Here is a 23,667-nt window from a genome sequence, read left to right as displayed (position 1 = left end):
GTAATGGTTTCTTTGAACTGGGGAGCTGTGCCTTTAATTGTCACATTTATTTCTACGTAATGTCTCACTGGCATAAACCAAATGTAATGTAATCTGCAATTTTCCTGCTCTTAGGTTGAGGACAATGCGCGTATCACATTGAAAGCAATAGGGAAAAAAGCCTTCCATTGATTTCAATGGGTAGCGCTCGTATGCCGGCTTCCATTCAAGTCAATGGGAGCTGGTTTTTACGCGCTCATTCTGAACGACTTTTACGTTCAGAATGAGCGGAGCATATACTCCGTGTGAAGGCTCCCTAAAAGATGTTTCCATAGTCAATATATATCAGGGAATTACTATGAATGATTCTTAGTGATTACAGGAGTATTAAAGGAAAAAATATTGTCTCAACAATGGATATCTGTGATATCTGGCACAATCAATCGCATTTTCTTTCAGTTTTTTTTATTCTATTTTTATTTGTTTCCAAGCATAGATAAAACGACATGCTGTTGTAATGTTGTAATAGCAACTACTAACATATATACAGAACACAAGATATAGGCACTCCTAGAAGAAAGATCCTGATGTGTCTGAGGTGTGGGCAAAAAGAAAGCGGTCATTTTCAGAGGTAACAGCAAGATGACAAGGAGACCTCCAGCAATAAGAGAGTCCGCTTTCTTTTAGCAGGAACAGTAGAGGCATGAGCTTAGGATGAAGTTGCAGGGTTCTTTTAAGAAGATCAGGGTAACGACAAAATGGATTTCCCTTGATTTGTAAGAGTCTAAGAAGACTTGGCCTCTGTCAGATGCTTCTGTAATCTCTTACTTGGTAATTTGCAGATCATGTCATATAGTCTGTCTTCAGCCACATTATGTGATTTTCTTATGACAGATCTGTTTAGAGTGTGTCCCTTTGACAAGCAGACTTCAGATCATGATTCTGTAATGGAGACTATATGATGCCGACAGAGTGTTACTGCTTATTGTTTGTCAGCTACAGTATTTCATGGTCTCCCACCCATCTAGTACTGGGATCACAAATATGTCACCTCTCACAAGATTCTTCTCTTGTTCTGATCACTTAGCACAAACCAAGAACAAAAGAAGCGTGGCTGCACTGAGGGCAACACTCTCATCCTGCAATTTGATTTTATTCTGTCATATCTTCTCCCTTTCATTTGTCAAAATGTCTGTGGCGCTCTTGTCTAGCTCAGCCGGAGTGTGTTAATATTCACTTCCACATCCCGGCTTTTCTAATGGAAATATGCACACTTAAAAGAGAAGAGAAAGAGAGATTGTTGTTATTAAAGGTTTAAGGACGCCCCAGGGATGCTCCATTACCATTCACACTGTTCTTCCTGATTTAAAACCGTTTAGGGCAGTCAGGATCCTGGAGTCAGTAGGAGAATAGCGCAGCAGTGTGGAAGGGATTTTCATCAAAGAGCAAGCTCTACCCAAAATGAAAGAGCAGACGAAAAATTGTGGACAAGTGGTGGGCTGCAGAATGGGGCCCCAGCACTGCAGAACCCGGGGCTTCATTATTTATTGTCTGACAAATTTGGAGAGTTTGTTTTGTAAATGAATTCCTACTAGCGACGGCATAGTTATAAGGGGTGCAGAGGTTGCAATTGCTACTGGGACCTAAAGACTGAGGGGACTCAAAGGACTCTCTACAACATAGGAAGACTCCAGTTTTACTGATAGCACATGGTAAGTGGGTGCTCCATTTTACAATGGGACCCAAAAGCTTAAAGTTACGCCTGTTTTCTAGATTGCTTATGCTTCCACTTTTTTGTGATTTAGTCTACTTTGATTTTTGTGGTTTATTTTGTTTGTAGCTTAAAGTATAGTTTTACAGCTGTCTGGAGCATGCTAGTAGTCGTAGTACATTGCTTTAAGGTCAACATGTTGCTGACAATGAATTTTCAGTCACAGAACTTTACCTTTTTTTTTTTTCTTTAGAAAGGTGTATTCCTATTTTGCTAGGATATGCGCACATGCTATCCATTTGCCTCCTTCATCCGTAGAATTGGTGGAGCGGGACAGCAGCATTGGACCCCAACCAATCAAAACGTGATAGTTTATCCTAGCAATCACTTTATATGGTGACAAGCCCCTTTTGTTGCCTTGTACTGTTCCTGATTTGTGTCATGTACATTGTTGTCCTTTAGCTGCAGTCACAATTTTGCTGTTACACCAGGTTTTGTAGTCCAGTCACCACCAGTTAAAATGATCTTGGTTTTAATTTGCTTATACACCCGTCACTTGAAATCCATCAGCACTGCGTAACCCCAAGTTCTAACTTGAAAAACCTAAATCAGCTAAACAATGCCAAATAATCCCAGAATAAGCAATGATTGCAATTATTCATTATACAGGACCAAATAGCAGTAGACTCCTGTAGCTCATGTGTATCTATATATTAAATTTTCCAGCAATAGGACTCTGTCTGCAAACCATAGTGAGCTTGTAACAGAAGGTAACTGTGCAATACATCAAAACCCCATAAGCAATAATAGTTATAGTAGCTTCGGGGCAAGAGACAAAAACGCCAACACCCTTTTTACAGACCGCTCTCTCAAGATATTTTAGAGTATCTGAATTCCCAAATAACATTACCCTTCACTATATTGAACTCTGTGAGAAGTATCTTGGCTTGATACCTGCTCTTTGAGTACATAAGGATCAAAATTTATGAAACCCTCTCTAACTTGGGATGCGTGACTTCTTCTGGTATAACTGTAAACTTTTTAAACGTATTTGAGTTTCCTTGTGACAGCTTATGATCTTCTTATTGATCGAATGCTTTCTTTCTCTTTTTCTCACTGCAGGAGCTGAAAAAACGTGAGTCCAGGTCTGAAGAGGTGGAGACATCACTGAAGGACAAGCTTGGAAAGCTGGAGAGCGAGAAGACCCAAGTATGCAACTAAATATTTGTTTTATTTTAACTGAAAAATTAGGAGGGTACACATAGAAAGGTGGAAAGAGAAGGTAAGCCTGAACTCACCTAGACACACTGTTCTGGTCACGCTGGAGATTCAGGTGTATCAGACCTGTAGAAATGTGAAATGAAAATTTAAAGGCATTTCCTGTAGTTACAATATGATCTATGCTTAGGATTGGTCATCCATATATGATTTGAGGTTCCTTGCTGTTGGACTCCCACCAATCAGCTCGCGGTGGCGCCACTTCTGCTTTACAGGACTGTGAAGGCTTGTTCATTTTTCAAATGGCGGCCATTAAAGTGGTTGGGCAGAACTGCAATACCAAGTTTAGCTGCTTTACAATGTACACAGCTGTGCTTGGTATTTAGTAAAGGGGTATCTGTGATCTGATATTATCTGATCTGTTTGTTCTTTGGAAAGGTCTTTAATATCAGTGACTTGTTTCAATTCTTCTGGTGGTGAAGTAGTCGGTGTCAAGGGAATCCTCGGTACACATTGAGACTCTTGTATTAAGATATAAAGCGTAACTAAACTTTTGGACAACTTTTAATTTTCTGGCAGTATTTGTGTCATTAATACATTTTACAATATACTTTATTAACAAATTTTATACCATTTTTGTGAAATTCAGCATTTTTTCACTCTTTCCTTGGCTTCTGTATTGAGAGCTGTTCCTGCCTCTCAATGAAGGTTACTGTATACTGGAATACGGGTAATATAAAATGTAGAGAAAATAAGGGTAGGGAAAGGTGTCTTCAAGCACTTATATCTCAGACATTATAAAATTCACAAACTTTCTTTTTTTTTTTTTCTTTTTTTTTTAAATGTAGATTGTTAGCCCCACATAGAGCTCATAATGTACTTTTTTTCTCCTACCAGTATGTCTTTGGAATATGGGATGGAAATCCATGCAAACACGGAGAGAACATACTAACTCCTTGAACACCAGGACTCCCGCGCTGCAAGGCTGCAGTGATAACCACTGAGCCACCGTGTGGCCCCAAACTTTCTTTTTGTGTCAGATGAAAGGGAGGATTCTCTTCTTTCATATGGCACTAAGGTTGCAGTGCTATCTAAATTATTTCCAGAGTTATCAACAATTGAAATCAGGTCGGGATTAGGATATTTATATGCAGCTTCATAATATATATATGATATGAAAATCTCAAACCTGACTGTTTTCAATTACTGATGTCTCTGAAAATAATTTAGCTGTAACCTTAGTGTAAGATGAAAGAGAAATCTCGTCTTTCATATGACACCATAGCAAGTTTGTGCATTTTATATTGTTCCAGATATTACTGTTTTGAAATGACCTTCACCTCCCCTCATTCTCTACATATTGCACAGTCACGTAACTCCTGTAGACAGTAACATTCAGTGAGAGACAGGAACTGCATTTAGTAAGGGAGCAAGGGATACAGTGAAAATATGCAGGACTTTACAGAAAGGATCCAAAATTTATTAAAGTATATTACAACCTTTGTTAACCTATTCCGGACTGCTCATAGACTATGTACTACTGGGCGGTGCCTCTCTTGTTCTGCAAGGACGTACTGGTATGTCCTTGCAGTTTTTAGCAGCTGCATGAAATCCTACAGCGGCAGAAAACAGAGAGCCGGCTGTAACTACAATTAGAGCTCCCCTAGAGAAGGCAGTGAAAGTTTATTACCCTATCTGCGTTCTTGATAGCTGTGTATACAGCGCTCAATGAGTGCTGTATACACAGCCATGGGAGCTGCCATGTTGTGGCTCGCCTCTGACCTGGTGGTCATGTGATCCGCCAGGGATCAGAGACTGCTAGAGCTACTGGGTCCTAGAAGACTCAGATTAGCTCAGTAGTCATGGGAAGGAGGCTGTATTCCTCCTACAACTGAAGTTAAATGGATCAGCCCCAGTTACAGGGGAAATCGGCCTTACCCACCATAAAAAATAGTAGTCAGATGTCCCCAAAGGTATATTATAATATGCCCTCATTACAAGTTCTAACAAAACCCCAGGTGACACCATTCAAAATAAAAATTTCAGAGAGGAAAAACTATTTTTTTTTTTTTTTTTTTTTGTAGTAGCACTTTGTGTTATTAAATAAAGAAAAATAATATGTGAAACAGAAACGTTTTCCCTCCTCTTTGCTTTATATTTTCCTGGATATATATTTAAAAAAAAAAAAAAAAAAGTAAAAACATGCCAGACTAAAAACAACATAAAAATAAATCCCTATCTGTCACTGCAAAAATTAGTTGAATAACCCAAAATGATAAAAATGTTATAGCTCTCAAAACTACCATAACAAAACCTGAAAATGTGCCTAGTCCTAGACCAGAACCTGGCCCGGTACTGAAGTGGTTAATGACACAGATACTCAAAAAGTTGTCTGATAGTTTACCTAGTTACACTTTAAGGTTCAGGTTGAAATTTTATAAGAAATATTTAAGTTTGAATGGCACTACTTTTTCCTACAATGTCTTATGTAAACACAATTTCACGAAGGGTTACAAGTTGGGACATAGCTGAGGTGCTTTTTTATGGTACTGATATGTTTGTGTGTGAATATTCATCTCTTATTTGCCTGTATTTAAGCTGAAGGAGGAGTTGGAGCGATACCGAAGGAGGCTTGATCAGACGGAGGGAAGCCGGGAAACTTTGCTGTGCCAGGTACTGCATGTTTACAAATGTTATATCATAGGAATATGTATAATATATAAAACATTATTGATGCCAAAGAGAAATGCAAGATTACAACAGCTACAGCATACAAGTAAAACAAAAATCACAATAAAATCCTTAGACCACAAAATAAATGAAACAAGCTCTATAAATAATAAAATCATACAATCATGGTTAATTCTGAACCACCCCATCCTAGAATGACTCTAAAAGATTTCCTAAACAACTCCCTACAAACACTTAAACTGATGGATATTAGTACTAAAAAATAAAAAACAAAAAAACCCTGTGCTGCCCATAAACCATATCATATCGTGGATATGACTGGTCCTCTAAAATAACCACTAAACTTGTGTAGCATCTGTTTCTCCAATATAGTGTCCCCTCCTTGCAACGGATACCCTACCACTGAGCCTGCTTTTTTTATTTTCTTTCTCCTGGCCATGCATTACTTCCCTATCACATCACTGCCAAAAAGAATCAACCGGGGGGCCACACGGTGGCTCAGTGGTTAGCACTGCAGCCTTGCAGCTCTGGAGTCCTGGTGCTCAAATCCTGCCAAGGGCAAAAAACCATCTGCAAGGAGTTTGTATGTTCTCCCTGTGTTTGCATGGATTTCCATCCCATATTCCAAAAAAGACATACTGATAGGGAAAAATGTACATTGTGAGCTCTATGTGGGGCTCACAATCTACATTTAAAAAAAAAAATAAAAAATAAAAAAATAAAAAATCAACCGCCTTTTGGCAAAATTGCTCCATTGTTTTTCATGACTAGCCCACCGACCAATTCATTACTATGACCACATACACATGCCCCTGTATTTTCACTGGCTCATGTATGTGACTGTGAGCCTGGGACAAAACCCGTCCTATACCTGTCCATTTTGCGGCCCCGGCTCACTGACTGCAGTAAATGGGGCTGTTGAGGTCATTTGTGTGTCATCTGTGCTGTATAATCATGACCCAGCTACATGCACATGGTCGTGTGCATATAGCCAGGCATGTCAAACATGCGGCCCTTTACAGGCATATCTGCGTCCCGCACAAAAGTCTCAAACTTTGTCTCTAAACTTTAGAGACAAAGATTGAGACTTTTGTGCGGGCCGCAGATGTACAAAACTCACGATCAGCACTTGGAAAGTGAGCAGTAGATTGGGGCGGCCCTGCTGGACGCAGCGCTGCTCCAGCGGCCGCCCCTCACCCTTTGCAGAGAGCAGGTCTCCCTGCCTGCTCTCTGCCTGCTCCGCTCCGCCCCCTCCTCCCTCCTCTCCGCCCGCTCCACTCCGCCCCCTCCTCCCCACACGCCGGGTGACGTGGCCACGTAATCAGGCCTGCACCCGACGTGTGCCTGCGTCCTACGCGGTCTCACAAGACCGCTGCGCAGGCTGAAGAGCAGAAGCAGGTAAGCTTCTGCAGAAGAAATTGTGATTTTTCAAATATTTAACCCCTATCCTACGGATAGGGGATAAATACTAGATTTATGATGATGGGGGGGTTGGAGTGCTGGGGAAGGGTTGGGGTGCTGGGGAGGGGGGCTTTTTGATGTCTGTCTGCGCCTTCCTTGGGCTTGAGGACTGTTTTTTTTGTTTTTTTTCCCACCCACCTTGTAATTCTTTCACTTGGGGGTTAATTGGAGCATTACAGTCTGTAGTATTAACCCCCAAGTGCAAGAATTGCAAGTGGGTGGGAAAAAACAGTCCTCAGGCCTAAGGAAGGGCCAGACATCCAGAAGCCCCCTCCCCCAGCACTCCAACACAATAATGGTGTCTGCCAGCTTTAACTGAGGTGCCATTTTTCCGTCAATCGCAGGCACCCGGAGCAAGATTTGGGGTCTGCGTGCATTTTTATGGCAGCCGGGAGCCTTGTGAGGGTCCAGCCTGTCATTCTATACTTTCTATTGTAGGCTACTCTATGTAGCCTGCAATAGAAATGCCGGATTTTTGCGATGCATGGTATTAGTGATCAGTCCCTTAGGCCCTAGCCATTAGCTGCTGTGTGCGGCCCTCGCAACAACCTCTTGTTACTCATGTGGGGTACCCTGAGTTTGACATGCCTGCATATAGCCCTAAAGACCTATGTTTCTTCAAAGTAGAGATGGCTGAATCCCTCCTTATACAACTTTTACTATACAGTTAAAGGGAATCTGTCATTGCCAAAAAACATTTAAGCAAGCACCATGTATTGTAGCCTTTTATAAAGGCTTTTTCAACAGTACCTTTGTTTTTCTGATGCACCCTTTAGATTTTGAATAAACACACTATTCTTCCTCATCTTCAGCCTCCTCAGAGAGCACAGGCGTATACTTTCGCCACAGAGAACAACCGCATCGTAATTATGATCTCACCTATGTATCGTTATGCACCATCCTCTTTTTCTATTTTCTGAGCCTTCCCCCAAACCTCATGCTAGTGTTGTCACTGGTATTCCAGCGTCTCTGACCACCTCCTCGCTCAAAATCCCACGCAGGTGCCATATGCATTACCACTTTGGGTCCTGATCGTGCATACTACACATGCTCATGCGCAATCTTGTATTATCCGAATGAAGGACCGTACTGCACATGCCCAGCATACTCTTGTAGTTCTATGAGCTACTGAGCAGCATGGTTGGGACCTGAAGTGGCCATGTGTACTGCACATGCATGGGATTTTGAGTGAGGAGGCGGTGATGACACTGGCATGAACGTTGGGGGAAGGCTCAGAAAAAGAGAAGAGGACAGCGCATAACAGAAGATAGGTGGGAGTAGAAGGATGACGCGGCTGTACACTGTGGCGAAAGCTTACACCCCCTGTGCTCTCTGAGGAGGCTGGAGAACCCCCCCCCCCCCCCTCAAAAAAATAAAAATAAAATAAACATTTTTGGCAATGATAGATAAATAGATTCTCCAATTAAAGTTATAATCAAAATACTGTAGGTTCCAAGATATTTATCATTATCCACAATACCAATATCCTATACCCTCTAATTACTCACCACATCATTCCCTTAGCAAAATTAATAACTATCTCCTTGGTTTTATTAAAGAGGACCTTTCATCAGTTGGGGCACATGCGGTTTTATATACTGCTAGAAAACTGACACTGTCGGCTTTCATGATCTGTGCCCCAGGTGAAGAGCTATCTGAGCCGGTACCGTAGCTCATCACCGTCAGAAGGGCGTTTCTGACAGTCAGTCAGGAACGCCCTTCCTCACAGCAGCGCCTATAGCGCTGTACTGTGAGAGCGGTGAGGAACGCCTCCTCCCTCTCCTCTCAGTACTCGTCCCTCCTCCCTGCTCTCACAGTACAGCACTATAGGCACTGCTGTGAGGAAGGGTGTTCCTGACAGACTGTCAGAAACGTCCTTCTGACGGTGAAGCGCTACGGTACCGGCACTGATAGCTCTTCACCTGGGGCACAGATTGTGAAAGTTGACAGTGCGCTGAATTCAGCACACTGTCGGTTTTCTAGCAGTATATAAAACTGCATGTGCCCCAAGTGATGAAAGGTCCTCTTTAATATTCAACATCAGACCATTACTCAGTTTTTTCATCACTGTGTATACAAAATGCAAAAGCTTAATTAAGAAGTGAAAATCCAACAAAATCTAATAGAAAACATTGTCAAGAAGACAGGATCACTATAAAATTTGTATATTTATTGAAATATAATATAAAACCACAAAATCTTGTTAAATATAATAACAAATATTGAAAGGAGGACCAATGGAACCAATATTGACCAGAAAGTGGGAGGCACAGGATTGTAACAAGTCAATAATACATATCATGTGCTAGGTAAAAGAGGTGAAACAAGAGGAGAAAAACTCTCCAAAGAGAAGTAAATAACAACATGTGCTAATAAATAACATTTATAGTAACCGCCATTATGAACAAGTATTAACTAGCAATATACAATTTTGAACACACAGTGTGAAGAAAAAGAAAAAAGAGAACCGAGCACTAGATTGTAATGCAGCAGATAATAGTAGCGTGCCTACCCATTGTACTGGTGCGCCCGACACGCGTTTTGCCACACACTGGCTTCGTCTTGGTAAAGCCATCCTGTCACAAGCTGTGAAAACAGCTGTTTGTTTTTCTACAGACTTTTAAGGAATGGACGTTTGATGTACCCAGCAAAATGAACTTCTTGCTGTGGTATTGCTTTCGTGGAATTGTTAGTAACGCAAACCCATTATATGTTAATGATCTGACAGTGTTGGTTGTTTTAGCCATAATGTATTTGTAAATGATGCTTAAAGAAAACATTGGTTTGAATTTGGGTAGTGATAAAACATAACAAGCTGCTGCATTTGTATTAGGCCCAGTTCACTTCTGCGTTCGGGTCATTCTGTTCCCCTCTCTGTATAAAAAATATGGAGAGAAAAGCACTGCAAGCAGCACTTTTTCTCTCCGTGTTTTTCATGTGGAAACCACACAGACCCCATTACAGTCTATGGGGTCTCCAGCTTTCCTAATCGCTTTTTTTATGCGGACTAGGTTTCCGTTCGGGGGCTCTCCTTGCAGGCTCCCTAAATGCAAACCTATGCACAGAGGTGAACCAGGCCTTAGACTTGTAATACTGTGTAGACAAGACTACAGGTTGCCTCCTTCAAATTTTGATATACCGTAATTGAATGTGTTCATCATTTGCTTTGTAGGTGGAGGATTTGCGCAGTCAGCTACTGAAGCTTGAAGAGGATCGAGGTCACTTGCAGCACCAGGTTTCTCAAATGTCTTTACAAAGCCAACATGAGAACCTTGAAGAGCAGCGGAGGATTCGTTCAGGTAGAGCGATCCCTTCACCTGATGCATTCACTGTGATCTATACACATTATTTACATAAGGAAAATGTTGTTTTTTGTTTACTGACCTTTGTTTACTTCTGCATACCAATAAGCCTCCCCCCCCCCTCCTAAAATTCTATCCCTATGTGTCCTGTTGTACATAAATATGCAGCCTTCAGAAATTGTTTTTAGTTATATCTGAAGGAGAAGCTGAGAGCCTCGAAACGTTATAATCTGTCATCATTATGAGTTAGCCATTAAAAAAAGGTATCATCTACTGAAAACTTTTAAGTTTTTTGTTTTTATATTATTTAAATATACATAGTATTTTACTATAAAGAATGTACCAGTTGACTCATGAACTTCGACAAGCAAGGTTCTCTAGGAAGTGACATTGTACAATAAAAAAACAAGTCTGCTAATTCAGAGCAACATGAAGGTCCCTTTGCTTGCTACCACAGTGTCCTAGTTCTGGACACTTAGTGTGACCTCTGTCATCCAGTAAGAAACTGGATTACATATATGTGTTTGGTTAGCATTCAGGACACATCCATGGGTTAACTACCTAGGAGTAATGGTGGAAAAAGAAAATCACAAGACAGAGGAGACAAAAGGAGAAGAATTTAAGAGCTGCTTCTTCCTAGACATGATGAGATTGTGCTGCAGTCTTACTATGTATACACACTATAAACTGCTGTTCATCTGTTACATACCTACACAGTTAACTGAATGCCATATGTGAGGGTCACTACAAGTGATGTTTATAGATGTAATAAAAGGATGGTGGGGACTGCACTTACTAGAAAATGGGTTAGATCACATGGTGTGGAATAATAGGACAGGGTGGGAACCACACTGATAACTTGTCTGTATCGGCCATGGTTTGATCCCTTAGGATCTAACCAGTGTTTATCTCCTGCTACCTTTCAGCTGTAGAACGATCTGAACGGGAGAAACAGGAGCTGGAGCATCAGATCACTGAACTGCGCACTCAGCTGAACCGAAGTGCTATGCTGTCTGAGATAGACGATCTGAAACGCAGCCTCGACCAAAAGGACAGAGAGAGGGTTCAGCTGGCAGAACAGCTGGAAGTACGTATACAAGTTTGTGTGCTTCTCTTTTAATACAATCTGCAGAGATGAATGCTACTTATTTCTCACTTTTCTTCACAGCTAAAATAGCATAACATGGGACAGGCCCATGTCCTGCTATGAAATATTATGGGCTTTAAGTTAGTGCTGAGTCTTATGGAGCACAAGAAGTGATACATTGTGAAATATGTTGTATATATTTCTTCCTACTTAAGCCCTCTCTTTTGCTGGATTTCTTCTCACCTCTTCTACTTGTGCAAAGCTCCTGCAAAATGCTGTATGTCACTGAGGTGGTACATATGTGATGGTTGGCGCTCAGCACAGTGTGTGTATATGTGTGTGTGTGTAAAATATATATATATATATATATATATATATATATATATATATATATATATATATATATATATGAGATATTCCCTTAAAACTGCTTGTTATTGCAGCTTGTGATTACATGTCAGCTATAACAAGTACCATTACCAGGCCATGCCAGGTTCATCCTCCAGTGTCTCACATGGTGCCAGATAAATATCAGCACGATTATTGTCCCTTAATGCCGCACAATATACTGGCTCTCACAAGCTTCTCTCTCTCATAAGCAATTAGACGTCACTTAAAGAGGTTATAAATCTCTGAAACACAAGGTTACTGCAGCGGCCACACTGCCAAGTCTATAGAAGAGGCTTTATTATTAGACTTAGCTCTAGGCGAATGGTGTGTAACACTGTTAATACATCACCTCTAAAATGCTACGGTTTAACTTATTTTAGAACAAAAACAACTTGTTCCCACCATTATTCCAATAAATTGAGTCTGTTTCAGATTATCCTCTTAATCTTGCAGACTGGAGAACTCGACCAATGTTTTAGAGTGACAGCACCAAGTTGTAAGAAGCAGTTTCCCAAAATCCATGAAGAACTTGTAGCGTAACATTTCTTTTTTTCCACACTGTTCATCACTTTGTGTTGTTAACCATTCCAAGAATACGTGAGTGTGATTCTTTCTTTGAACAATTGAGATGTAAGTTGTTATTGAGTGGACTTGTAAAAACCTACATTCTCTCTTGCCTGCTGGAGTATTTGGCCTGTGGTGCTTAGTTTGAAGAAGGGCTCAATGTTTTCCTCAGGTCATTTTAGACCCCAGAGCTTTACATCCATTGTTGGGAAACTTTTTAAGGAGCTCTTACAGGTCTGTGTACAAGGATATGTAACAGTGAGTATATTCAGAGCGGGGTGCTTCTCCTCTCTCTCCCCCTCCCATAGTAGAGGGTTGTAAGAGTGGAAAAGCTTCCTATCAGCAGAGTTAACCACTTAGATGCTGCAGTCAATATTGACTGCAGCTTCTAAAAGGTTCTAGAAGAAGGGCCTCTCTGTAGTAGACATCAGCACCCCAGTAAACATCATCACAAGGGAATGATATCAGAACCTGGTATCCAGGGGCCCAGATGAAGGCCCTCAGGTCTGCCTTCCATACATGCCTATCAGGCTATGTCTGTCAGTTCTGCAATACTGCCATTGCACTGCATAAGCAATGCAATGTATTATGTGAGTTATAAAAAGATCACATTAAAGAAATAATTTTATTTAAAGAAAATGGAAAAAAAAAGGTAAGTTAAAATATAGTGAATGTGATAACCCTCTAAATTTTAAGGACACGTTGAGCCAGGGTTTTTATACGGACTTCCAGATTGGAGTCAGAAAGGTATTTTTTTCCCCTGAAATGGGGCAATTGGCATGAGCCTCATGGGATTTTTTGCTTTCCCCTAGATCAACACTGTAGGGGATTATAGGATTATAGGTTGGACTTGATGGACTGAAGTCTTTATACAACCTCATCTACTATGTAACCCAAGCAATATATCTGTAATGTAATTTTCCCTGCATGGTTAACGGTGTGCAAGAGGGGAAAAAAAAGGCTGCATTGCTATTTTATGCTCTCCGAAATGGCATCAATAAAAACATCAGGTCTTCCCACAAAAATTTTGTTGAATGAGAAACTGTAAAGTTTCTTAACAATAAAGGGTCTTGGAAGATACAAAAAAAAAAAAAAAAAAAATATATAGACAAAGATTTTACTGTGTTAAAACTTAAATTATATTTGGTATCGATGTAATCATATTGACCCAAAGAGTACGTTTAGGTAATTCAAATGGTTTAAACCGCACAGTGACAGTGGAAATTGCTGTCTTTTCCCATTCCCTCCCAGAAAGAGTTAAAGGGAGTCTGTCGCCAGGGTGAAGCAGTTACATAGTTCTATGTGTGCCTCTGTTAATTTATTATACAAAATACAAATGAGTGGTCTGGAGCACCAAGGGCGGCTCCATTGCTCCAAACTACTATGCCACACATTGCCCTAATACGCTGGTGTGAACACAGGGACAGGTGACATTTCAGATTAGCTCTCTGGCGCTTTTACTCAAAGAATGCAGAATTAGAGCAGCGTTGAGTGTAGCAGTTTGCAGCAATGAAGCCACACTGTAAACTGCTCACTTGCCTATTGTGAAATTAAAAAAATATCTTGACGATCGAGGCATGGGCATGCCTGACCGATCTATGTTGCTGGTTTAATATGCTTCAGCCTGCTGACAGACTCCCTTTACGATAATCAATGACATGTATGTACTCCAAGATAGTGACAGCAACCTCTTCAACTTTTCCCAGAAAAAACAAGCCCTCTTACAATTACATTGATTGTAAGCCTTCATGAGCAGGGCCTTCACTCTTATTGCTTGATATGTTAATTTCTTTGTCACATTTTAATGACTAAGGGTATGTTCACACAGGGGGAGCTTGCAGGCTGATTTTGAGGTGGAATCGTGGTTTTTGATGCGTTTATTTTTTTTTTTTTTTTTTAAAAAACGCATTAAAAACTGAGAGGTGTTTTTTTTTTTTTGTGTGTGTGTGGGGGGGAGTTTCCAGGTCCATACAGTGTGCTTGAGCGCAAAAAAAAATGCAAAGAAAACTTGATCAAAAAAAGTCACGAAAACAGCATCTTGTAAAAAAAAAAAAAAAAAAAAAAGTAAAAAAAAGTTTCCTAATTCCTGAAGCATATTTTTCAGTCTGCGAAAAACTCACTGTGAACATACCCTTATACTGTCTGTTTATATACCCATTGATTTGCAAAGTGCTGCGGAATATGTGTGTGTGTATATGTATATATATATATATATATATATATATAATATATACACACATATATATATATATATATATATATATATATATATATATATATATAATATATACACACATATATATATATATATATATATATATATATATATATATTAAAATCTTTAATTATAAAACCTCCATTGTTTTCACATGTCTCTGGTGCATTGAAATGTGCTGAATGATTTAGTGGACTGTGTATAGGTGCTGACCTGAAAGGACAGTGATATTGCATGACAGATTGTCAGCATATGCCACAGCGCTTTACTGATTTTGTCATAATTGTCCTAGTAGGTCACACAACCTGAATTCTCTACCTGTATGTCCTTGGAGTGTGGGAGGAAACCCATGTAACCATGGGGAGAACTGGCGTGTATTCACCGAATTTTAACCCTGGACTCCAGTGCTGCAAGGTAACCTTGCTAAGCACTGAGCCACCAGGCAGGTTGTCTGGACCATTGGTTGATCATTTCTTTGACTTATTAAGGACCTGCTTCCTTATTAAGTAGATTCAATCTCCTAATACAGAGCCAGGAGTTCCTGTATACTGCAGCAGATACCAGCTGTAAAACTGTTAATAGATAGAGGCTGAAGCTTTACCACTACTTTCCTTCAGCTTGTACATTCTGAAATAACATTATAGTTGGAAATTGAAATTTTTTTCAGTTCTTTTACATTTCTCTTTTGTTAATGTTGAGCCTCTTCCTAACCTGTGCCTGCAGACGTTGAACACTGATATGGTGAAGCGAGAGCGACAGCAGCTGAGGATGTTGCAGCAGGTTAAGGACATTCAGAGCCGTTATGAGATGTGTGAAAAGGAAAGGAGACAATTTGAGAGTCAAAATTCTGAGCTGGGGCAGCAACTTGAAGAGGTGACTCAAGAAGCTGAAAGATGCCTCACTGAGCTTAGACAGGCAGAGACCCTATGTTTAGAGGCCGAGAAGAAGAAGGAAGATCTAAAGTCTAAGGCACAGGAGACTGTCAAACATTGGAAGCTGAAGTGTAAGAAGCTGGAAAGGGAACTACAGAAAAAAGAGGAGTCTGTGAGTTTATCATCTGAGCGCTACACCCATGTAAGTCATCATATTGATATGGGATACATACTTATCACCTGAACCTATCGCATTGATAATGCCACACAGTCTGAAGAAACTGAACAGATTGGTATACAAAAATGTTCAGTATAACTGGTTATTTAATTCATTGATATCTTTGATATCCTGCATGTCCAACTTTGTGTCTGATTTAAAAAAAAACTGTTTTGCCACGGAGAGGCAGAAGTCGCACACGGGCAGTAAAGTGAACGGGTTAGAAAACTGACCGCCGGGTTTCTGTCCCCTGTCCAATTTCTCGGGGCAGAAGACGGAAACCTGATGGATTGGTTGAAGCGGAGATCGGATGCAGGTGTGAATCTACCTTTAGAAATAGGCGTTTCCTTTAGCAGTCAGTCAGGAGTTATCCCATAGCCACTGTTACTTTTGCAATTTATGGGACTAAAGTTTATCATTCACTTTACATGTCCTTTATTGTGGTTTCCTTTATATATTAGTGTGATTTTCTCTTCTATTTACAGGCAATTAAAGAAAAAGATGAATTAAAGTGTCAGCTTCAGGCCACCGTACAGCAAGCAGAAAATCTGCGCAAAGAGCTGGCAGAGGTGCTGAGCCGCCGCGCTCAGCAGGAGGAGGAGTTACATCTCCGACAAGTGCGATTAACAGAACTTCAGGATCAACAGCTGGACCTAGAGAAAGAAGTGCGAGAGTCGCAGGAGCTGGTCGAGAGATTGCAGGGTACCATTTACTGTTGCACTGGAGGGTAGACTGGGTGCATCAAGGAACTTTATTTCACAGATGTAGCGAAATTTATCTTGACATTTAATAAGTTAAAATCACTGTGACACAGTGTTCTCTCTACTGTCAGTAGCTTGTGTGATTTACATATCACTCTAAAGAAAGTTAAGATAATCTTTGCTAAATCTCCTAGAAAACCAATCTAGGCCATACCAGTAAGAATGGCTTGCTACAAGAGACTGCATTGATGAACCATAGGGCTATTTCCACTTTAGTAAATTAAAGAACATACAGAGGGACGTAACTTAAAGTACCACAACTATCAATTGTCTATAGTGGGAATATCCCTTTAAATGAACTATATGACTATGTGAGCCAGTTAAAGTCTGGGCAGATTTTCATCCTCTGATAGAAGTAAGAATGTTCTCATTCATGGTTACCAAACAGAGTTCTTAGGAATGGCGAGGAACTGAAGCACAAAGTGAATTTGCAGATTTTTATAATGACTCTGTGATTCATATGTATTATGGTAGGTCAAAGCTGTACCATTATAGTGACATTCTGTATGTCTCTTCTGCCTTATGCATATATTTATATATTGTACACATCATAATTAGAGATGAGCGAACACTAAAATGTTCGAGGTTCGAAATTCGATTCGAACAGCCGCTCACTGTTCGAGTGTTCGAATGGGTTTCGAACCCCATTATAGTCTATGGGGAACATATACTCGTTAAGGGGGAAACCCAAGTTCGTGTCTGGAGGGTCACCAAGTCCACTATGACACCCCAGGAAATGATACCAACACCCTGGAATGACACTGGGACAGCAGGGGAAGCATGTCTGGGGGCATAAAAGTCACTTTATCTCATGGAAATCCCTGTCAGTTTGCGATTTTCGCAAGCTAACTTTTCCCCATAGAAATGCATTGGCCAGTGCTGATTGGCCAGAGTACGGAACTCGACCAATCAGCGCTGGCTCTGCTGGAGGAGGCGGAGTCTAAGATCGCTCCACACCAGTCTCCATTCAGGTCCGACCTTAGACTCCGCCTCCTCCGGCAGAGCCAGCGCTGATTGGCCGAAGGCTGGCCAATGCATTCCTATGCGAATGCAGAGACTTAGCAGTGCTGAGCCAGTTCTGCTCAACTACACATCTGATGCACACTCGGCACTGCTACATCAGATGTAGCAATCTGATGTAGCAGAGCCGAGGGTGCACTAGAACCCCTGTGCAAACTCAGTTCACGCTAATAGAATGCATTGGCCAGCGCTGATTGGCCAATGCATTCTATTAGCCCGATGAAGTAGAGCTGAATGTGTGTGCTTAAGCACACACATTCAGCTCTACTTCATCGGGCTAATAGAATGCATTGGCCAGCGCTGATTGGCCAGCGTACGGAACTCGACCAATCAGCGCTGGCTCTGCTGGAGGAGGCGGAGTCTAAGATCGCTCCACACCAGTCTCCATTCAGGTCCGACCTTAGACTCCGCCTCCTCCAGCAGAGCCAGCGCTGATTGGCCGAATTCCGTACTCTGACCAATCAGTGCTGGCCAATGCATTCTATTGGCGTGATGAAGCAGTGCTGAATGTGTGTGTTTAGCTCAACTACACCGGTGGAGTAGCTGAGCTAAGCACACAGATTCAGCTCTGCTTCAATCAGCGCTGGCCAATGAATTCTATTAGCTTGATGAAGCAGAGTGTGTACAAGGGTTCAAGCGCACCCTCGGCTCTGATGTAGCAGAGCCGAGGGTGCACAAGGGTTCAAGCGCACCCTCGGCTCTGATGTAGCAGAGCCGAGGGTGCACAAGGGTTCAAGCGCACCCTCGTCTCTGATGTAGCAGAGCCGAGGCTGCACAAGGGTTCAAGCGCACCCTCGGCTCTGATGTAGCAGAGCCGAGGGTGCACAAGGGTTCAAGCGCACCCTCGGCTCTGATGTAGCAGAGCCGAGGGTGCACAAGGGTGCAAGCGCACCCTCGGCTCTGATGTAGCAGAGCCGAGGGTGCACAAGGGTTCAAGCGCACCCTCGGCTCTGATGTAGCAGAGCCGAGGGTGCACAAGGGTTCAAGCGCACCCTCGTCTCTGATGTAGCAGAGCCGAGGCTGCACAAGGGTTCAAGCGCACCCTCGGCTCTGATGTAGCAGAGCCGAGGGTGCACAAGGGTTCAAGCGCACCCTCGGCTCTGATGTAGCAGAGCCGAGGGTGCACAAGGGTGCAAGCGCACCCTCGGCTCTGATGTAGCAGAGCCGAGGGTGCACAAGGGTTCAAGCGCACCCTCGGCTCTGATGTAGCAGAGCCGAGGGTGCACAAGGGTTCAAGCGCACCCTCGGCTCTGATGTAGCAGAGCCGAGGGTGCACAAGGGTTCAAGTGCACCCTCGGCTCTGATGTAGCAGAGCCGAGGGTGCGCTTGAACCCTTGTGCAGCCTCGGCTCTGCTACATCAGAGCCGAGGGTGCGCTTGAACCCTTGTGCACACTCTGCTTCATCAAGCTAATAGAATGCATTGGCCAGCGCTGATTGAAGCAGAGCTGAATCTGTGTGCTTAGCATAACTACTCCACCGGTGTAGTTGAGCTAAACACACACATTCAGCACTGCTTCATCACGCCAACAGAATGCATTGGCCAGAGTACGGAATTCGGCCAATCAGCGCTGGCTCTGCTGGAGGAGGCGGAGTCTAAGGTCGGACCTGAATGGAGACTGGTGTGGAGCGATCTTAGACTCCGCCTCCTCCAGCAGAGCCAGCGCTGATTGGTCGAGTTCCGTACTCTGGCCAATCAGCGCTGGCCAATGCATTCTATTAGCGTGAACTGAGTTTGCACAGGGGTTCTAGTGCACCCTCGGCTCTGCTACATCAGATTGCTACATCTGATGTAGCAGTGCCGAGTGTGCATCAGATGTGTAGTTGAGCAGAACTGGCTCAGCACTGCTAAGTCTCTGCATTCGCATAGGAATGCATTGGCCAGCCTTCGGCCAATCAGCGCTGGCTCTGCCGGAGGAGGCGGAGTCTAAGGTCGGACCTGAATGGAGACTGGTGTGGAGCGATCTTAGACTCCGCCTCCTCCAGCAGAGCCAGCGCTGATTGGCCGAATTCCGTACTCTGGCCAATCAGCGCTGGCTAATGCATTGTATTGGCGTGATGAAGCAGTGCTGAATGTGTGTGTTTAGCTCAACTACACCGGTGGAGTAGTTGATCTAAGCACACAGATTCAGCTCTGCTTCAATCAGCGCTGGCCAATGCATTCTATTAGCTTGATGAAGCAGAGTGTGCACAAGGGTTCAAGCGCACCCTCGGCTCTGATGTAGCAGAGTCGAGGGTGCACAAGGGTTCAAGTGCACCCTCGGCTCTGCTACATCAGAGCCGAGGGTGCGCTTGAACCCTTGTGCAGCCTCGGCTCTGCTACATCAGAGCCGAGGGTGCGCTTGAACCCTTGTGCACACTCTGCTTCATCAAGCTAATAGAATGCATTGGCCAGCGCTGATTGAAGCAGAGCTGAATCTGTGTGCTTAGATCAACTACTCCACCGGTGTAGTTGAGCTAAACACACACATTCAGCACTGCTTCATCACGCCAATAGAATGCATTGGCCAGCACTGATTGGCCAGAGTACGGAATTCGGCCAATCAGCGCTGGCCAATGCATCCCTATGGGAAAAAGTTTATCTCACAAAAATCACAATTACACACCCGATAGAGCCCCAAAAAGTTATTTTTAATAACATTCCTACCTAAATAAAGGTTATCCCTAGCTATCCCTGCCTGTACAGCTATCCCTGTCTCATAGTCACAAAGTTCACATTCTCATATGACCCGGATTTGAAATCCACTATTCGTCTAAAATGGAGGTCACCTGATTTCGGCAGCCAATGACTTTTTCCAATTTTTTTCAATGCCCCCGGTGTCGTAGTTCCTGTCCCACCTCCCCTGCGCTGTTATTGGTGCAAAAAAGGCGCCAGGGAAGGTGGGAGGGGAATCGAATTTTGGCGCACTTTACCACGCGGTATTCGATTTGAACATGGCGAACACCCTGATATCCGATCGAACATGTGTTCGATAGAACACTGTTCGCTCATCTCTAATCATAATGTATAAGGGCAAGTCAAAAATTATCTGCAATCTGGCTTTTTTACTTTTAAAAAAGACTAATACATAATTTTTGAACATAATCTCCTTAATAATTTTGTCTGTGAGCAAGCTCTCATATTCCCTCATTAAAAAAATCTTTTTAGACTGATGTGAATGCTCACTGTTGTCATCATTGGTGGAAGACGTCTGGTGCTTTCTTCGTGGCTGACACTTGTGTGACCTTCCTTGAACTTCTCTATTCCTACACCTTTATTCCTGACAGAACACTTGCTCCATATTGTGCACAAAGTCTTTGATAAATACTGACAGTAGGGCAACCATACATACCTACACAGCAGAGATTGGGGAAGACAGTGACCTCGCATGGAAAGGGCTGATGTGGCTAATTTTTGATTTCTCTTGTAATATATCAGAATATATCACATAGTCCTACATAGATAAGGGTCATTGTTTTGTTTGGAATGGTATCTTCTTTTTCCTGTTTTACAGGAGAACTGCAGAGGCAGGTTCTTCTACAGCAGGAGTTGCAGGAAGACAAAGAAAGGCTGCAGGAAGAGAATCTGTCTGCTGGCCGAGCTCAGGACAAGAGCAATGAGAAAATCCTGGAACTGCAGGAATCTGTGAGGGATCTGAGTGCGGAGAGGGCCGAGCTAAGAAGCAGCCTGGCCCAGGAAGAGAAGAGCGCCAAAGAGCTCAGGAGGAACCTGTGTGAGGCTCAAAAACAGGCCGAGTTTGCCCGAGAAGAGCTGAGCTCAGCAGGAAGGCAGCTTAAGATGGAGAGGGATGTGCACCAGCGGGAATTGACTGACCTGCGCTCTGCTGCTCAGACGGCTAAAGCCAAACATGAACGTAATATCCAGGAGATGTTGGCACACTTCCGGCAGGAGAGAGAAGAGCTGGAATCTCACATTCGCACTCTTAAGGTATTGCATGGGGGAACAAGGTCATGACCTGTAAATTTATTGGATGCAATATATTTCTCTGTGGGGTTCATTTTATTGGTTCAATATTTTAAAGATCTTGTGTAAATATGTCTTATGAAACTAAAGGATAAAATAGGGATTTGGCACATGGTGTCGTTTTGTCACAGTATACTGTCATGAAGAACAGCAGTTTACTTCTGGGCCTCTTTTTATCAGAATTTCTCTGTAGGCGCAGAGACTAATATCAAAGCAAGCTTTGTGGCAAGAGCATCATATTTCTTCAAGTTGTCTCAAGAGACCACTAACAGGCATAGGCAGCCATAACAGCCTGACAGGATTGGGAAAGGGAAGGAGGGGTGAACGCAAAGGTGAACATATACTGAAGTTTTTATTAATTATGTCTTGTAGGCGGAGCTGATTGACAGTAAATCTCTGGTGAAATCTGAGCGTCAACGACTGGAGAAGATGAAGATAGAATGTGATAAACTTTCTGAAGAAATGCTTCGCAGCAAAGAGGAGAGCGCCGCCCTGAGGTGCAAGTACCAGCTAGCTGCACAGGATATGGAGGAGAAGGTGGGAAGAGCATAAATATAGTACAGATGTATAATTCATCTAACACAGCACTGTGACATGCTACTCTGATAGTGTAACCCTCCCACTTTATTCATTTTTGTATTTGAGAATAGTCATGCTATGTAAATAGTGTAGAGCGCCAGTAATAAGTTTATTGATGCTTCTGTACATATGAATCTTGGTAGGAGACAATTGCAGTATACATATTATTATAAAGGTTCCCCTGTAGATCATTATTACGCCAGTGATATTACACAGCCAAATATAGTAAATAAAGTGTTTAACTATTTTATATATATAATTTTTATTTATTTATTTTTTTTAATAATGAGAAGTTCCACAACTTTATAATGCCTGGTTTCCATTCCACGGCATTTTCCATAATTGCATCTGCATTAAACAAATCTGTTGACAAAAATACTCTTGAAGGGAGTCTACCGCCACTAAAATTACTAAGCTACTTGTGATGATGTGGATGGCATATTGAACTTTTTTTCTTTTTCTTTTTTTTGTGTTAAAGTGAAATTTTTGCTATTGAGAAAATCAATTTTTAACCTGTTTAGAAATTACCTGTTCAGTGCATGTCATTGCCGTACAGCTCTGTCCTGAACTTAAAGGGATCCTATCTTTCAAAGACATTTTTTTCTAACTAACCCGTCGGAATAGCCTTAAGAAAAGCTATTTGTCTCCTACATTCGTTGTCTTCTCCGCGCTGCCGTTTGCTTGAAATTCCTGTTTGTCTCAGTATGCGAATGAGTTCTCTCGCAGCACTGGGCGTCCCCAATGCTGCCAGAGAACTCTCCAGCGCCGCTTCCATCTTCATCTGGAACGAGGTCTTCACCGTGTCTTCTTCCGGTGGTAGCGTCTAACTTCTAGGCCTCGGGCTTCGGGCAAGCCGACTGCGCATGCCCGCCAGCCACGAGAAAATGGCCGCTTCCAATACTGTGTAAGCGGCCATTTTTCTTGTGGCCACAAGCATGCGCAGTGGGCTTGCCCAAGGCCTAGAAGTTAGAAGCTCCCGCTGGAAGAAGACGCAGTGAAGACCTCGTTCCAGATGAAGATGGAGGCGACGCTGGAGAGTTCTCTGGCAGCATTGGGGATGCCCCCAGTTCTACAAGATAACTCATTTACATACCGAGAAAAAACTAAATTTCAAGCGAACGGTGGCACGGAGAGGACAACAAAAGGTAGGAGATGAATAGCCTTTCTTAAGGCTATTCCGACGTGTTAGTTAGAAAAAAATGTCTTTGAAAGGTAGGATCCCTTTAAAGATTGACAGGTCCCGATGTATGGTGATCACAGGTGAAAAGATGTGCTCCATGCTGCCACCCCCTGGATGTATTGAGCTACTCATTTACATACAAACTAAAAATTGATGTGCCACATTTCCTTACTAGACAGAGGTAGGGCATGGCCATTATCTATGTCTGCTAAAATATCCCCTTTCAGATAGGAGAAAAAATGATTTGCAACAAATTAAATCGTATTTTTTTAGTTTTTTTATTCATGAAATTCCCCTTGCATAGGTATAAAAAGAAATACAATGAAAATATGTATTCTAATAAGGGACACAAATTAACTATGGACAAAGAGAAATAAAGCACTTGCTTCTATAAAAGGATTACTTTAAACAATGAAAACCTATATAATAGTAGTAGTGATAATAGTAATGATGGTAAT

General features: G+C 42.3%; 1 protein-coding gene across 1 annotated transcript in view; it reads left to right on the top strand.

Moving 5' to 3' along the window:
* CEP128 (centrosomal protein 128) overlaps window positions 1-23,667 on the top strand; it is a 115,843-nt gene that overhangs the window by 23,734 nt on the left and 68,442 nt on the right. Inside the window, exons 9-16 of the mRNA XM_075282357.1 lie at window positions 2,813-2,899; window positions 5,507-5,581; window positions 10,233-10,359; window positions 11,289-11,449; window positions 15,342-15,692; window positions 16,193-16,409; window positions 20,981-21,414; window positions 21,823-21,987. Of these exons, the coding sequence (XP_075138458.1) occupies window positions 2,813-2,899; window positions 5,507-5,581; window positions 10,233-10,359; window positions 11,289-11,449; window positions 15,342-15,692; window positions 16,193-16,409; window positions 20,981-21,414; window positions 21,823-21,987 (1,617 nt within the window). The remainder of the gene's footprint in view (window positions 1-2,812; window positions 2,900-5,506; window positions 5,582-10,232; window positions 10,360-11,288; window positions 11,450-15,341; window positions 15,693-16,192; window positions 16,410-20,980; window positions 21,415-21,822; window positions 21,988-23,667) is intronic.

This window comes from Leptodactylus fuscus, chromosome 7, assembly GCF_031893055.1.
Source record: "Leptodactylus fuscus isolate aLepFus1 chromosome 7, aLepFus1.hap2, whole genome shotgun sequence".
Taxonomy (NCBI): domain Eukaryota; kingdom Metazoa; phylum Chordata; class Amphibia; order Anura; family Leptodactylidae; genus Leptodactylus; species Leptodactylus fuscus.
The sequence above is the reverse complement of the archived record's forward strand: the minus strand, read 5'-3'. Positions and strand labels throughout refer to the sequence as shown.